This window comes from Harmonia axyridis, chromosome 6 (assembly GCF_914767665.1).
Source record: "Harmonia axyridis chromosome 6, icHarAxyr1.1, whole genome shotgun sequence".
Taxonomy (NCBI): Eukaryota; Metazoa; Arthropoda; class Insecta; order Coleoptera; family Coccinellidae; genus Harmonia; species Harmonia axyridis.
In genome coordinates, this window is record NC_059506.1 from 17,897,997 (window position 1) to 17,914,625 (window position 16,629).

At 37.3% G+C, this 16,629-nt stretch overlaps 2 protein-coding genes across 5 annotated transcripts in view; one reads left to right on the forward strand and one right to left on the reverse strand.

Annotated features, from left to right (window-relative positions):
• Positions 1-4,419, forward strand: part of LOC123682660 (cholinesterase 2-like) — a 32,227-nt gene extending 27,808 nt beyond the window's left edge. For 2 of the 3 annotated variants that reach the window (XM_045621407.1, XM_045621408.1), the window contains exons 9-10: positions 3,293-3,416; positions 4,142-4,419. In XM_045621407.1, coding sequence (XP_045477363.1) covers positions 3,293-3,416; positions 4,142-4,343 — 326 coding nt within the window. In that variant the 3' untranslated portion in view covers positions 4,344-4,419. Of the gene's footprint in view, positions 1-298; positions 451-3,292; positions 3,417-4,141 lie in introns of all 3 variants that reach the window. The other variant, XR_006747843.1, reaches the window with a different exon arrangement.
• Positions 4,420-4,615: 196 nt separating this feature from the next.
• LOC123682498 (protein singed wings 2) overlaps positions 4,616-16,629 on the reverse strand; it is a 53,632-nt gene continuing 41,618 nt past the window's right edge. For both annotated transcript variants that reach the window (XM_045621139.1, XM_045621140.1), the window contains exons 2-7: positions 9,645-9,921; positions 5,887-6,040; positions 5,568-5,707; positions 5,176-5,511; positions 4,905-5,114; positions 4,616-4,841 (exon numbers count right to left, since the gene is read on the reverse strand). In XM_045621139.1, the coding sequence (XP_045477095.1) occupies positions 4,659-4,841; positions 4,905-5,114; positions 5,176-5,511; positions 5,568-5,707; positions 5,887-6,040; positions 9,645-9,921 (1,300 nt within the window). In that variant the 3' untranslated portion in view covers positions 4,616-4,658. The remainder of the gene's footprint in view (positions 4,842-4,904; positions 5,115-5,175; positions 5,512-5,567; positions 5,708-5,886; positions 6,041-9,644; positions 9,922-16,629) is intronic.

A 16,629-nucleotide genomic window follows, 5' to 3' on the forward strand; every position in this document is an offset into this window, starting at 1 on the left:
TGAGCTAAAGATCGGGGGATCTTGGAGGCTATGGCAAAATATTCACATGGGTCGCTTCGAAAAAGTTCAAATAAATTCTGTCAATAAGTTTGGTTCTGATGATGGTTTAATCATTTTCATGAATATGCAAATTCACCCTGTAGCTTTCTTAGGAAAGGCAAAAATTATTTTTTTTGTAGTCAATCCGTACTCACCTAGTTCTACTCTACCTCTGGTGAGATTATGTACAGTTACTTCCGGAACACCTTGTATAAAAAATCATTAAAATCGTATATAACATATAGTTCAACTTTTTCAGTATTTTACGGAAGACCAATTTACGGAGACCCATTTATTAAACAGCTGAATTGATGAGCAAGCATATTCCACTCTATTTTTACCATTTTCGTTACGAAAGTCAATTTGGAAGGAACGGTCTTTCAGGAAGATATTTTGCTCTTGGTCTACATGGTAAGTATGTTAAGTAAAACATTGTGAATTCATATTCACTTGTAACTTTAAAGTTAGCTGAAACAGCCCAGCGTCCTCAAATGAGAACAGCTTTTTTTTCTACTTAGGTCTTCTTCTCTTTAATTCACTTCTTGGAACCATAAATAACGGTTTTTTTTACGCAATTTACACAAATATCCGAGCAAAATCTGAAAAATTAGTCTTCATTCGAGGTAACATGACTCGCTGCGTTACCTTCGAAAAATAGTGGAGCCTTATCAACTCCCTCAATGGGCGAAAGATCGGGGGATCTGGGCGACCAAAAAAGAAAAAGTTTAAACTAACTCTGGCAATATGAGGTCGGGCATTATCTTGCTGAAATATTGGATTTTCGAGCCGGTTAAGGTAAGGGAGAACATAAGGCTCCACTTGTAGGTAACGCAGCGCAGTCATGTTACCTAAAATAAAGATTAAAGGTGACCTACTCGCATGTACAATATCACTCGATACCATAACGTCTGCTGGCTGGTGTACATGCACTCAACATCAAACTGAGGTTCACGTCTTTCTCCCCGACGTCGTCTCACCCTTCTTCGGCCATCATGTTCACCCAAGGAGAATTGAGATTCATCAGAAAAGACGACCTTATGCCATTCCACATTGCATTGTTGACGTTTTCTGCACAACTGTAATCGTTGCCGGCGACGCTCAACCGTCCAAAACAACTTATTCAGCAGTAAACCGTTCGGACAGTTACAAGATGGAGTTGTTCTCCTAACAACTCATCAGCCAAAGATCGAGTTGTCGCAAGTCGGTCTCTAATGGCCATAAGTCTCAGACGTCGATCTTGAACTCTATTTGTCCCCTTCAACGTCCGATGCCTACTCTTCTTCAATTTTGGGCATTATCAAACCACACTTGACAATATCTCATAACAGTAGTTGGATTTCTGTTCGTACGGTTAGCTGGCGATAAATTCCGCGTACACGTGCTCTAGGCATTTTAACATTGGTGTAGTATCTTTCTTACAGCATCATGTCTTTTTTAAATTGATCTCCTGCAAACATTTGACATCTCTCCGTGATATGTTGGATTGTGTCATTCGCTGGACACCCATATTGGCATCGATCGTCAGTAATAGTTCGATCATATATGATATGCTTGCAGTAATTTCTCGATTAGATCACTTGATCTTAGACAGTTGAAAGAATACCTTCCGTTTCTGGATACATTGCACCTGATGTGAGCCAATAGTTCGACACTTCAATATCGACATGATCCTGGTTCACCTCGTTGAAATGTCTGCCATGTCTCTCTCCATCTTTGCAGTTTTTCTTGGATCGTCATGCTGTTGCATGAAAATTATTCCGTGTGAAGTTGTAAAGGTGTTAATTCCTCAGCTTCATACAGTATTTTATAGGCCTCTGAAGTACTTGCTGGATCTCTGAAGTATTCTCGTAGTTCAATGATGTCCATATAAGACCCCTGTCTCCTTCATTTCACGGCAATCTTGTCCTTTCAATGCTGCTTTTCGGATAATGCTTGTTTGCGTTGCAAGATTTCGATGTCTGCTTTGCTCTAAGGAACTACTCCGAATGAGTATATCAAAATTTAACATGCATAGGTATTGATGACTTTCGTTATGTTCTTGCTGTTGAGGTTTGTTTTTAAAATTTTTTTGGTTCTGCTTATGAACTTAGCCGTTAAGTCTTGCTTCATTCTCTGGTGGTTCTGTATCATTCCAAGGAATTTGTGAAGATCATTCGACTTCATTTCTTCTATTTCCTATCCTTTTACTAGAGTAATCGATTCATCTTGAATTCTTTCACTAAACTTGAGAGTACGACACTTCAATCCAAATTCCATACCTGCATCTTTCGAAAACTTTCCACTTGTTTGACCATAATTTATAGCTTGATAATGGTTCTTATTGCCTGTTATCAGTTTCAAATCATCCATGTACAGCAAAGGATTGAGAGTGGTAGTAATACTATTGCCTTCAATATTGAAACCCTTCTTCAGTAGCGTTAAGCTGTTTAGAGAGTGTGTTTAGCGCAAAGCAGATCCATAAAGGGTTCAAGGAGACTCCTTGGAGAATCTCCTTCTTAATTGGGATCTGTCAAGTTGTTATGTTTTCCGTGGAAAGCTCCATGTTCGTTTTCCAATTGCCCATTTCGAACTTCAGAAAAATTGTTATAATTGGATCGACCTTGTATATTTCCGAAATTTTCGTCAGCCAGTCATGAGGAAGTGAGTCGAAAGCCTTCTCAAAATCAAAATATGTGATGACATATTTTGATTTGAATTATAAGAATTTTTCTTATGTTCCTGATGGCTTGATTGCATATGATGGAATATATTACAAGCTGTTCCTTCGATTCTAGTACCTTCTTGAAACATCCTTTCTGCTGTGTAGCAATTATATTATTTTTCTCGCATAGTTTGTAGATAGAGGTGGTAAACATAATGTGATCATTTTGATTTTCCTGCAATATTTTCATGATCCAAAAATGAAGAATTCGAATATAAAACAAAGTTATATGCAAATACATATCTCATGTTGAGATGTTTTGTCCGTACAAACTGTATTATGTGAATTATCTTCAGTTTGACTCTGGACGGACAGTAACTCGTTCTCTTCGAAGATCTTCCTATTTAATCGCCAATTTTGTTTGAATTGCTACGTTTTATATTTGAAAATACTATAGTGAGACACTGATTTTCATTTCAGAGATTTTCATTATAGAATTTTATATTTATAAATTTCTTCAAAAATCAAAATTCTCTTCTCAAAAACGTGATTATATGCGTGGAACCTATTAAAGTTGAATAATCACATGTGATTGATAAGAACTGTTTTCAGGTGTGGTACATGCGGAAGAACTCCTCTTTCTATTCGATACGTTAAATAATGTTTCGAAAAAAGAGGCCGATTATAATGTTAGGGAACGAATGATAAGAATGTGGACCAACTTCGCCAAATATAGGTAATATATTTGATTCCCTCCTTAGAAATAATCTGAATGGAAGTTTATGTAAACTGGACAGAACATATTGTTATTCCATTCGGTCATCAAGATATGAAAATTGTCCTGTATTAGTAATAAATCGAAGCTGAATATTATAAAATTTACTGCTAAATTCGAGTTATCAGAAATAGTGAAAGAATATTACGTCGTTTGGAAATATCTTGTAATTGAACTATCAAATAAGAATATCGCAGCTTCTGCTATTAACACTATTAAATTACTAACTGTTTGATATCCGAAATTAGAATGTCTCTCGCTTAATTCAGACAGTGAAAATAGATCAGTTATTCCAAGAAATGAAATTTTCATGAAAATACACATCCTCTGTTCAAATGAAATTTAGAAAGCTTTATAGAAATTATATGTTCAGTTGTCATTATTGTTGTAATTAAATTTCATCCCAAAACCAGTAACAATTGTTAATTGTCACTCAGTTACTCAACACGTTACCAATATAATGAGCAGAAAATCCATAAAATATTGACAATTGTTTCTTCTGCTGAACGTGGCCAATCACGAAATTTATTATCTCAACCAAAACAGAAAATTAAATTTTTAATTCTACAATTCTTTCCGAAAACTAATATGTAAAAATTTTCTTCCATTAATTTATGATTCACAGATAGATATAAATTTTTAGAATGGAAATATTTTTCATATTATGAAATATTGTCAATTTGTAGCAATCCAACACCTTCGATTGGGAACATTGAATTAGGAAACATAGTATGGCCTACATTCAAATCAAGGAACAACTACCAAACTGAATATCTAGATATTGACGAGAGATTAAAGATTCGCATTGATTTTGACGATTTCAAGAATGTATTATGGTGGAATGAGCTCTTCAATAAATATGGAAACCCTCCATACCATATCTACTGATCCATGGAAGAAAAAGGCTCATTACTTATGTACATATAAAATAGTTATAAGATAACATTAAACAAAATGAAAAAGTTGTGTTATGTTTTTATTTTTTCATCTCATATCTGAAACTCAGTTGAATCGTCTCCTGGAATTAGAGAAAACTCTGCCAAAACTACTTACTCATGTCAATAATGTCGATGTCAATAATTCCTGAATGAGCTATACTATATCAGCTCAATTTAATATTTTTGTGCGCTCATTTTTTCTGAGGATGTATATAGGAATCATAAAATTGGTACCAATTTTTATTAAATAAATAATATAAAAGTCTTATGGCATTTTGGTCACTATCCAAGGAACACGACCAGTTCTTTTGAAGTGGTAGTAATCATAAGCTAGTTTGGCTAATACACCAATTATAAGGAACACTAAAATCACATTAATGAGATCCAAAGCTTGAACACTGTATTCTGAAGGAAATCGACACAAGGAACTTCGCGAAAGTCCAATAATCTGAAATGAAGATGGTATACAATATTACATATCAAAATTTGGCTTGAAATTGAGGTAACTCACTGGAACCATAGAGTTTTCATCTCCCTCTACATAGGAACATTTTATTTCCATTAAATCACTTATTTGATGAGAAAATTTTTGAAGCATTTCTTGGAAAACAGGGGTAAATGGACAATCGCATCTCCATGGGTTACCACCTAAGCGTAATCTAACTGCATTCGGCATATTAGAATTTTGTCGAAGGGCATTGTCTATAGCGTAGCTTGGTATCTGAAAGTTGAAAACGTTAAATGATTCACTGAGGAGTTTTTGTTAGCACAGGTTAAGTTACCTGAGAAAGCCTATTTCCTCTCAATGACAAGACCCTGAATTGTGTCAACCAAAGTGAGCCTTCTAATTCTTCAACCGATGAAATTTTGTTGTAATCTAAAAATATATCTAGGATATTTTCATACAAGGGATTTGTGCGTAGAGGTGAGATACTGCTTATTTCATTTCCTTGGAGGTATAGAGTTTTGGTTTTTGATGGTAGAGTTTCTGGAAAAACTGAAAATCCTTTGTAGGAACAATCCACAGAAATTATGGGTTCCAAAACTTCCGTTTCAGGCTCTATGACTACTTTGGGCATAGAACAAGAACATTTTAGTGGACATTCATCTTCGATTTCCTACAAATGATAATTTCACATGATATCAAAATGAAATTAATTCCTTCAATTCTTACCCTTATAAACTTTGCAATTTCTATTAGTGATTTTCCTGGGTACGGTTCTTCATGACATGTTAAGTTTCTTAGATCTCGTACGATGGTTTCATTGAGTTCTAAGACCCAATCCAGATTCAACGAACAATTCCATTTGTTACCTAAAAAGATACAATTTTTCGTACTACTAAATTACTTATTATCATTGAAATAAACAAAACGCATTGATTATTTGACCATAGGAGATTCTATATTATTCAATAATGTTTATACCTAAATCTACGATTATCTCTTATGAGTTGCTGATCATAAAATCAATAATAGTGAATGAGTATTTTACCTGACAATAATATTGTTTTAACTGTGGGAAGTTGGATTTGTTTGGGTAAATGCTTCAGATGATTGAATCTCAAACTAAGCTCTTCCAGTTTGGTGAAATTTATGAAGAATTCTTTACGTATTCGTTTCAATCTCAAATTGTTCAAAGTCAAGACCTAAAAAATGTTATAATCAGGACTATGTAATTGAAGTGGTTTCTTAATATGCAGTTCGGCCCGCTTGCCGAAAAACTGAAGAGAAAGATGGAAGAAAATATTTAAATCTAAATCCAATCGTTAGCTAGTTCTAGTTGAGAAGGAAATTCAAGAAGAATACATTGTAGGCGGCAAATGCCTTGAGTTGATTCGAAGATATACCTAATAGAAATATTAATAAAAGAAAATAAAATAAAACACTTGACTATACGTTTGACAATTTGATTGTGAAAACAACTTATTAAATTGTGAAACATATAGTCAAGTATTTTATTTATTTCTTTTCATCAATATTAAAGTTATGTTCCACCAAGCGATATGCGAGAAATCAATTTCCTAATAGAAATATTGGCGACTTTAAATTGCTGATGATAACATCGCCCTTATACCAAAATGACTTGTTGCTCCGACATCTAATATAAATGAGTTTCATCTTCTATATTACAGCTGAATGCACTAACGGAACTTTCTTCAGCTAGATGTGCGTTTCTTTTATCATTTCGAGTTTGACGGAGCTTTGTGAATCCTCTGCCTCTATTTCTTTTTCCTTTACTTATTCGGATACTTGTTTTAGCTCTGAATCAACAATCAGAAAATTTGTTAGCAGGTTTCTTGCAATGAAAAAATGTTGGCTGTTGGGTAGTGTAGAAAGAAGCCTCGTTCGGTGCTGATTTCGGTACTCGGAATGATATATGAGGCCAATTGAAAAGTCCCCGGTCTAATGCACAGATGGCGGTGCTAGTATTAAATCCATATGAGTTTTAGTTAGTACCAACCTTCAAACAATACGTGTCAACATTTGACAGAAGTCCGACCATTAGTTTGTGAGATATTGCGTTGTGATGGTAGCTACTTTAGTTATTTGAAAAAAGAAGGAGAATAAGATTTTCAAGTGCTGATAAAATAATGCTTTTTGAAGGGAAAAATACAGTTGAAGCAAAATCTTGGCTTGATGAAGAGTTTCCTAGGTCTGTAACAGGAAAATCAACAATCATTGATTGGTATGCTAAGTTTAAACGTGGTGAAATGAGCAACGAAGACGGCGAACGCAGTGGACTCCCAAAAGAGGCTGTCACCGACGAAAAAATCAAAAAGTTCACAAAATAATTTTGAATGACCCTAAAGTGGAGTTGATCAAGATAGCAGATATTGTGAAGATATCATGTGAACATGTACATGATATCATTCACGAATATTGTACAGGGTGGGCAAATAAGCGAGGTAAGCGGCTATATCTCAGGATCCACTCATCGTAGAGACTTGCGGTAAAAAATTTTACCACTAAAGTAAACAAAAGAAAACACTGGAAATTGTTTTGAAGTTCATACCTCCACCGCTAGGGGGCGTAATAGCCATCGTCGAGTAGAAAAATGCATTTTACTCGAAAAATTTTCATATTAAGTTGGAAAAAAAATATCATCACTGTAAACCTTGGAAAATTCTCTATCTGTTAGAATTGTCACTTTCTATTTTGCGACATCAAATAAGGGTGGGGGAAAGATAGAAATCTGACCGATTGAAATGTCTGTAACTTCAGTTTGGCTCAACATTTTTGAGCAAATTAGATCTTATTTGAAAGACAACATCTTGTTGATTAAGGAAAAAATATACTCATGATGAATTTGATTCAGCTGCTTCCGATAGGGAGCGCTAAGTCAGAAGTTCATTGTTTTGTTCATTTTTCTCTGAAATTTCAAATGTAATGATAGGATTTTCTTAACAGAAACAAAAATTTCATTGAATTTGCATAAAAAAACCTGGAGGTCGCAAAGCGATAGTTTCAGGCGTTCTGAAGTTATGGCCGAAAGAAGATATTCTTCAACTGATGCACAGCGAAAAACCAAATTGAGTCTTCAATTTCTAACAGAAACAGAAATCCCATCAAATTTGTATGAAAAAACCAAAAGGTCGCAAAGCGATAGCTTAAGACGTTCTGGAGTTATGGCCGAAAGAAGACACAATTTAGTTTTTCAGTGCATCAGTTGAAGAATATCTTTTTTCGTCCATAACTAGAGAACCCCTGAAGCTATCGCTTTGCGACCTTTTGATTTTTTCATAGAAATTTGATGGGATTTCTGTTTCTGTTAGAACTTGAAGACTTAATTTGGTTTTTAGCAGTGCATCAGTTGAAGAATATCTTCTTTCGGCCATAACTTCAGAACGTCTGAAATTATCGCTTTGCGACCTTTAGCTTTTTTCATGCAAATTCGATGAAATTTTTGTTTCTGTTAAAAAAATCCTATCATTACATTTGAAATTTCAGAGAAAAATGAACAAAACAATGAACTTCTGACTTAGCGCTCCCTATCGGAAGCAGCTGAATCAAATTCATCATGAGTACATTTTTTCCTTAATCAACAAGATGTTCTCTCTCAAATAAGATCTAATTTGCTCAAAAATGTTGAACCAAACTGAAGTTACAGACATTTCAATCGGTCAGATTTCTATCTTTCCCCCACCCTTATTTGATGTCGCACAATCGAAAGTGACAATTCAAACAGATAGAGAATTTTCCAAGGTTTACAGTGATGATATTTTTTTTCCAACTTAATATGAAAATTTTTCGAGTAAAATGCATTTTTCTACTCGACGATAGCTATTACGCCCCCTAGCGGTGGAGGTATGAATTTCAAAACAATTTCCAGTGATTTCTTTTGTTTACTTTAGTGGTAAAATTTTTTACCGCAAGTCTCTACGATGAGTGGTTCCTGAGATATAGCCGCTTACCTCGCTTATTTGCCCACCCTGTACATGAGAAAGCTGTGTGCAAAATGGGTTCCACGCGAGCTCACAATCGTTCAAAAGCAACGTGTTAATGATTCCGAGCAGTGTTTGAAGCTATTTAAGTGCAATAAACCTGAATTTTTGCGTCGATATGTGAAAATGGAAGAAACATGGCTCCATCATTTCACTCCGGAGTCCAATGCGACAGTCAGCTGTGTGGACTGCATACGATGAACCGAATCCAAAGCGAGGAAAAACACAACAGTCAGCTGGCCGTGTTATGTCATCAGTAGATATTCTGGGATGCGCAACGTATAATATTCATTGATTACCTCCAAAAGAGCCAGACCATCAACAGCGATAATTTTTTAGCGTTATTGGATCGTTTAAGGATGAAATCGTTAAAAAATGAAATCGTTTTTTTGAAGAAGTAAAACGCGCTATTTCATCGAGACAATGTGCCGTGTCACAAATCAATGAAAACAATGGCAAAATTGCATTAATTGGACTTCGAATTGCTTCTGCATCCACCGTATTCGCCAGATCTGGCCCCCAGCGACTTTTTCCTGTTCTCAGACCTCAAAAGAATGCTCGCTGCTAAGAAATTCAGCGCCAATGAAGAAGTAATCGCCGAAACTGAGGCCTATTTTGAAGCGAATAGAAAGACAAATCGTACTACAAAAATGTTATCGAAAAGTTGGAAGATCGCTATAATTGCTGTATCGCCCTCGAAGGCAACTATGTTGAATAATAAAATCGAATTTTGCCAAAAAAATGTGTTTTACTGTGGTAGACCAGGGACTTTTCAATTGGCCTGTTACTTGGTGCTTTTTTATATTACCTGTATGTTGTTCTCAGCAGGAGGCGGAACTAGTTTGGTTACATTTCTACCATGTATCACAGTTACGTTCTGGACAAATGGAAATTTCTCGACCAAATCTTGGAAGTTTAATTCCAGCCAATCGATATTACGAATTTCTAGGTTTGTGGTATTCACCGGATATTCCAAGCTGGGCAGATGTTTCTCGCATATGATTTGGTGATCTCGAAAAATACAGGTACTTTTTTGTGGTCCTGCCTTGGTCGATCCTTCTATAATTGACAGTAGTAGAACAGTTCTAGAAAGAAAATATATATGAAATAGAATTCTTATTTTCATAGAATAGTTCGTAACAAAAATGTAATTGTAAGAATTACAAGCAAGACGGTAATTGTAGCAATAAACTGAAGATATTAATTGACATTCGGAGATAATTTAATCAAATAATTTATTCATCTTCCAAGTTGATGCTATGTGCAAAAAACAAATTTGAAAATTTTGGTAATATAGGACCGAACCAATCTCCTTCATGTTGTGTGCCACACTCGCTAGAAATATAAGGAAATCAATCTAGTCCATCTGATTTCAGTTTTTTTTTTTTAAATAATCAATTTTTCAATAATGTCAGCGACAGTGTGAAACTGTCAAAGAATTCATTTCATACATTTATTTTCATCAAAATCCTCAGTTATTAAAGTAAAAAAAAAATTAAACCAATAAAATGCATGCCAAAACATGTTGTGCTTTGTGTGCGTCGAAAAGAGAGAAGAAAGAGGAGCCAATATGTCCACCGATACGTTGTAAATGTTTGAAAGTGGACGAGAGCCAGTACATAATCGGGAAAGGTGTGTACAACTGGGTGGATAATAGGGAAACCGGAAAGAAGGAGTGCAAGCTCACTAAAGTGATTTCAAGACTAGACATGAATGCTTTCCACAGGAAGATTCCCTTCGACCCTTTCCGCTGATGTGATTTGTACAATGTTACCTCTTTTTGATCATAAAGTACTTGCTATACCTAGATATTATTTCTTTATATTATCTTCATCAGTGTCAGATGAACTGCACTCCGCAGTATTACGCCTGTCTGACATGTATATCTTACACGAAATAATTTTCTCGTAATTTACATATTAGTCTAGTAGACAAATTCAAAAAAGGTGGGTCTCCTGGAAAAATTCCGAACTCAATGAAACTTCTACAGGTTGTTCGAGGGTGTTGTGGGATGTCTCTGTCAAATTATCCTACACGAGGACCCTGTGCTTACTTGAGGGCAGCCAAAGAACCTCAACATTTCCGGCCTTCTTTCAGTTTTTTACTCATTACCTCTAAACTAAGTAGTTTTCGAACAAAACGTTCATTTTTAAAGTTGTAGATCATTAAATGCTCTTCAATGTTTTATCCACAAACTTTTTCGTAAACCTAATATCAACTGAGATATAATCGATCAAATTTATAGTCCAGTAGTCAAAGCAAAAAAGTGGGGTCTGCTGGATAAAATTCCGAACTTGATGAAACTTCTATAGGTTGTTCGGGGGTGTTGTGGGATGACTCTGTCCAGTTATCCAACACGAGAAACCTGTGCTAACTTGAGAAGGGCCGAAGATTCCCAACATTTTTGGACTTTTTTCGGGTTATATACAATCATTCTTTACAATTTATTTTTGTTTATTATTTATTGATTTAACCCAGTTGATCTGATTATCAAAGTTCGAAATGATTATGGGTTGATAGGAATTTACAGTAAGGTGATAACATGCCACGATAACATTGAAATATCTACTCTTCACATAAACGTAGGCTTTTAGTCAAAGCTAACTCCCGCCTCCACCTCTTTGTGTTCAATATGTCGATATTGAGTATTTACTATAATTACCATAGAACGGCTGGTAATTGTTAGTTACAGGGTCAAAACCTTTATTTTTTGTCAATTTTTGACATTTTGAGAAAATTCCTCTAAATTTGATTGGCTGTATCTCGGTTGATATGAGGTTTAGAAAAAAGTTTAAACGAACAAAATTATAAGGAATTCAATTATCTACAACTTTGATCATAAACATTTTGGTCGAAAACTAATTAAGTTGAAAGTTCTAAGCAAAAAACCGAAAAAAGTGCAAAAAAGTTGAGGTTCTTCAGCCCCTCCTCAAGTTAGCATAGGGTCCTCGTCTTGGATAACTTGACAGAATCATCCCTTAGCACCCCCAAACAACCTGTAGAAGTTTCATTAAGTTCGTAAATTTTTTGCAGCAGACACCACTTGTTTTGCTTTGTCACTGCACTGCTCTTCATAAAATAATTCAAATCGGAACTATGAAAAAACTTGAAATTTGGCTAATATCGTTCAATCTTAGTCATTTCCACTAGGTCAGCTAGTGGGGTTTGGGGCTGTAGCAAACCACCCCAAACCACAATAATTGAGTAGTTCAATAGAAATCACATACAAAAATACTTCCTTATGCCGACGAAGTTGCCAACAGATACTGGGATATCTCTGTCATAAAATATATGCAATTATGTTACTCGGAAACGATTCGGAGAAGGTTCCAAAGTAAATGAAACATCTGGCTTCAAGATTTCCGTTTGAGTAACAGATTTCTCAAAACATCAATCTGTGTTATCATAAATTACGGTCACAAAAGCCAAAAGGAAATTCTGGAGAAGTTTCTGTGAGGAAATAGATAAAACAGTCCCAGCAGCCAGACTTCAACAGGTACTATATAAGGATCACTCTAACCCAATTGGCCAAATAAAGAAGCCATGTGGGGACTTTACGAATGATCCTGAAGAGAGCCTAAGAGCTCTGCTAAAGACTCACTTTGCTGGCTTCAAACAGTTTACCACCGAAAATGAAGCCCCCAGCTGGGGAGGTATACAACCTTACCAGGTGGGATTTTCAGGGGTAGACTATTCACACCAGGAAGAATTGAATGGAAGAAAAAAACTTTCAGCCCTTCAAATCAGCAGGCATGGACGGTATCTTTCCGGCCATGCTTCAGAAAGGTGGTGAAGCCTTGATAGCTGACCTTTTCGAGGCCAGCTCTGTAAGGGGTTATATTCTGAAATCATGGAGGAAGGCAAGGTTGGCATTCATACCGGCGGTGGTCCAAAACTTAGACAAGTGCAAGGACCTCCACATGGGGAAACAAAATACAAAGCTCTCTTAGCACTTGGCCACCCACGTAATTGGATCAGTATCATCCCACTCGGATCTGAGGGTTATTATTACTGAGGATATGTTCTTGTCTGAGCACATAACATCTGTCTCCAAAAAAGCCAAGAGAATGTTATTTCTTCTTCGAAAGAACGTCCTAGTGCAATAAGTTTTGTAAATCGTTCAGACAAAATGTCATCCATATGGTTCACCTTCTTCTTCTTCTTCTTTAGCAGCCTTTCAGAATCCACTCCTGGACATAGGCCTCCCCTCTTTTCTTCCACTCTTCTCTATCCCTAGCTGTTCTATACCAGTTACGACCCGCAGTCTCTCTAATGTCGTCCATCCATCTTCTGGGGGGTCGTCCTACGCTTCTTTTATGCAGTCTCGGTCTCCACTGCATGATATGTCTTGTCCAACGGGTGTCGTCCTGTCGAGCAACGTGTCCTGCCCAAGCCCACTTCATGGTAGCAACTCGTTTTATTACATCCTCCACCCGTGTTCGCCGTCTGATCTCTTCGTTCCTTATGCGATCTTGGAGGTTGACGCCCAGCATTAGTCTTTCAATGGCCCTTTGTGTTGTTCTGAGCTTGTTAGCGCTTCTGCAAGTCAGAGTAGTCGTCTCTAGCCCATATGTGAGGATCGGAAGGATACAGGTGTTGAAAACTTTTGATTTGAGGTTGATAGGTATATCAGGATTTCTGAGGGTGTGGCTGAGTTTTCCAGTAGCGGCTTAAGTCATACGGACTCTTCTTTGAATTTCGGCTTGCTGGTTTTCTATTCCAAGTTTTATTTGATGACCCAGGTAGATATAATCCTGAACCCTTTCTATCGCTTCCATACCTATCTGGATGTTCCTCTCTTCTGTTGTGAGGATTTTAGTCTTCGCTAGGTTCATTGTTAGTCCCACCCTCTCCGAAGCTGTCTTCAACTCCAAAAGCATTTCTTGCAACTCGACCAAGTCGCTGCTGATAAGCACAATATCATCCGCGAAACGCAGGTGATTTAAATATCGGCCATCGATCTTAAGGCCCCTGTGTTCCCAATGGAGGTTTTTAAAAACATCTTCCAGTGCCAGTGTAAAAAGCTTCGGAGAAATAGTGTCACCCTGTCTCACCCCTCTCCGTACAGGAATTAGTCCAGTTGATAAACCTTCTCCGATCCTCACTTGAAGCGTTGCCTTTTCATATATGTACTCAAAAAGGCTTCTGTATCTGGAATCTATCCTTGCATTGTCCATCGCTTGAAACACAGCCCATAGCTCGATGGAGTCGAACGCCTTGTTGTAGTCGATGAAGGCCAGATGAACAGTTATGTTGTATTCATTGCACTTTTCGATTAGTGTTCTGATGTTCTGAATTTGTTCGGCAGTGCCAAAACCTCTACGAAAGCCCGCCTGTTCCGGAGGTTGATAGCTGTCAAATTTAGTGGTCAGTCTGTTCGTAATCACTTTTGTCAGTAATTTATACGGAAGTGGAAGGAGACTTATTGGTCTATAATTCTCGATGTTGAATTTATCACCCTTTTTGAAGAGAAGAACGACCTGGGCGTTGTTCCAGTTGTCAGGTATTGTTCCGCTTTGTAAACACTTATTTAAGAGAATATTAAAGGTATTGAGAGTTGCTGCACCTCCCAACTGTATCATCTCCTTTGTAATTCCATCTTCGCCTGGGGCTCGACCGCTTTTCATTTGCGAGAGGGCGAGAGTGATTTCGTCATTGGAGATATCTGGTATTTCTTCTGAGCCGACATTTGTCACCTTAGTGGAATGAACTAGTGGCTTCTGGTTCAGTGAGGAATATAGTTTTCCATAAAATGTCTCAACTATTTGGATGAGTTCGTTGTTTCCTTGTACCATCTCTCCGTTATCGTTTTTCAATTGGTGTATTTGTCTTCTTCCAAGTGAGTTGATTGTTTTTAAAACTTTCATATTCTTATTGTCCTCAATGACTGCTTTTATCAGTTCTGTGTTGTGGTTCCTGATGTCTCTTCGCACATTCTTTTTAATCTTTTTATTCAGCTGGGTGTGTTCTGTTGTACCCTTCTTCGAATTTCTCCGTTCGTCCATCAATGTTCTGGTATGCTGTGATAATTTGTTGTTCTGTTGTTTTCTAGTATAACATACCTGTCGTGTAGCTGTTCGGATACCTGACTGGATTTTATGTTCGAGTTCGTTAATTCCAAGTGTTGATAGCTCAGTTGTTTGTAGCAGTTTATTGTTCAGAATTTTCTGATATTTATCTTCGTGTTGTTTTAATTCCGCTAGCGTTGGATACTTGTGTGATCGCAGTAACTTATTTCTTTCTAATTTAGTGTCAATTATAACCTTGGCCCTAGTCATTCTATGGTCGCTTCCTACATCAAACCTGTTCAACGTTGTTACGTCTGCAATTATGTACTTTTTATTGCTGATGATGTAATCTATTTCGTTCTTTGTGCTTGAGTCTGGGCTTCTCCATGTCCATCTACGCTTTGTTGGCTTCTTAAAGAAGGTGTTCATGCAGAATAAGTTCTCTCTTTGGAGATAGTTCATTAGGGTCTCTCCTCTTTCGTTTGATACACCCAGACCGAAATTTCCTCTGTTCGGGATACCATCGGTGTTGGTACTTCCCACTTTGGCGTTAAAATCACCAACTATTATCGAAAAATGTGCTCTCTCGGCCCTTCTTGCTGCCGTTATGTCGTCGTATAGCTGTTCAACTTCGTTTTCGTCCGAAGCGCTAGTGGGGGCGTACACTTGTATAATCTGGAGGCTATACCTTCTAGATATCTGCAAGATCAGGTATATGACTCTCGAGGATATGGAACATACTTTAACGATTCGGTCCTTCAATCTCTTATTTACCAGCAATCCCACTCCACCCAGATGAGTGTTTGTTTCGTTATTGTTCAAGTACAGAAAATGGCCAGACTTAAGTGTGATCCCTGTTTGTTGTTCCGGTCTTCTTGTTTCGCTTAAGCCTATTATGTCCCATTTTATCCACGATAATTCCTCCTCCAATTCTTCTAATCTGTTGTTAGATTGCATTGTTCGTATGTTGAATGCAGCAACGAACAAAGTTGTTCTTGCTGTGTTGTTATATTGGGAATTTTTGCCTCCCCCAGAATCCGTGAGGCAGACCTTGAAGGTGTGGGATTTGGAACATTGGTTCCTACCCACCTGGGGTACTATTCCTTTTGTTTTAAAATTCGCCATTTGTAATTTGGGGGTTTTTAGCCTTAATCCTCCACGCTGGCTAGACGGGTTGGAGGATGGTTAAGGATAGTAGGTGATGGATATTAGGTTTGGAAAGGATTGTAGGTAGAGTTCACCGATGGATCAAAATCAGAGAGAGGAACTGGCATTGGGGTATATGGACCTAAACTGAGGATCTCCAAAGCCCTGGGAAGTGAGCCCTCTATTTTACAGACCGAGATACGTATGTGCTAGGGGGTGTTTTGAAATGAACCTCAAAGGGGCGTATGCCTACATCACCACGGACAGCTAGACCATGCTGAGATTCCTGGAATCGTACTGACAGGGGTCTCTGTTGATCTGAGAGTGCCGTACACCATATGGCAACTGGCCAAAGGCAATAAAGTGATTCTACTATAGGTACCAGGGCACTATGGTGTTGAAGGAAATGAAAGAGCAGACGTACTAGCAAAAAGTGCATCAAGGTTAACACCTGCTGGACCTGAGCCTTTCTATGGGCTGGGAAAAGACCAATATGAGGCAGCGGCTCAGCAATGGGAGTTGAATAAAAGGATAACCCGTTGGACCAACACTTCTGGACTTATTCAGGCCAAGAAATTCGTGAAGATTTCACCTACCTACGCCAAAAAGCTCTTGAAGCTGTCACGAGCCGAGCTTCGG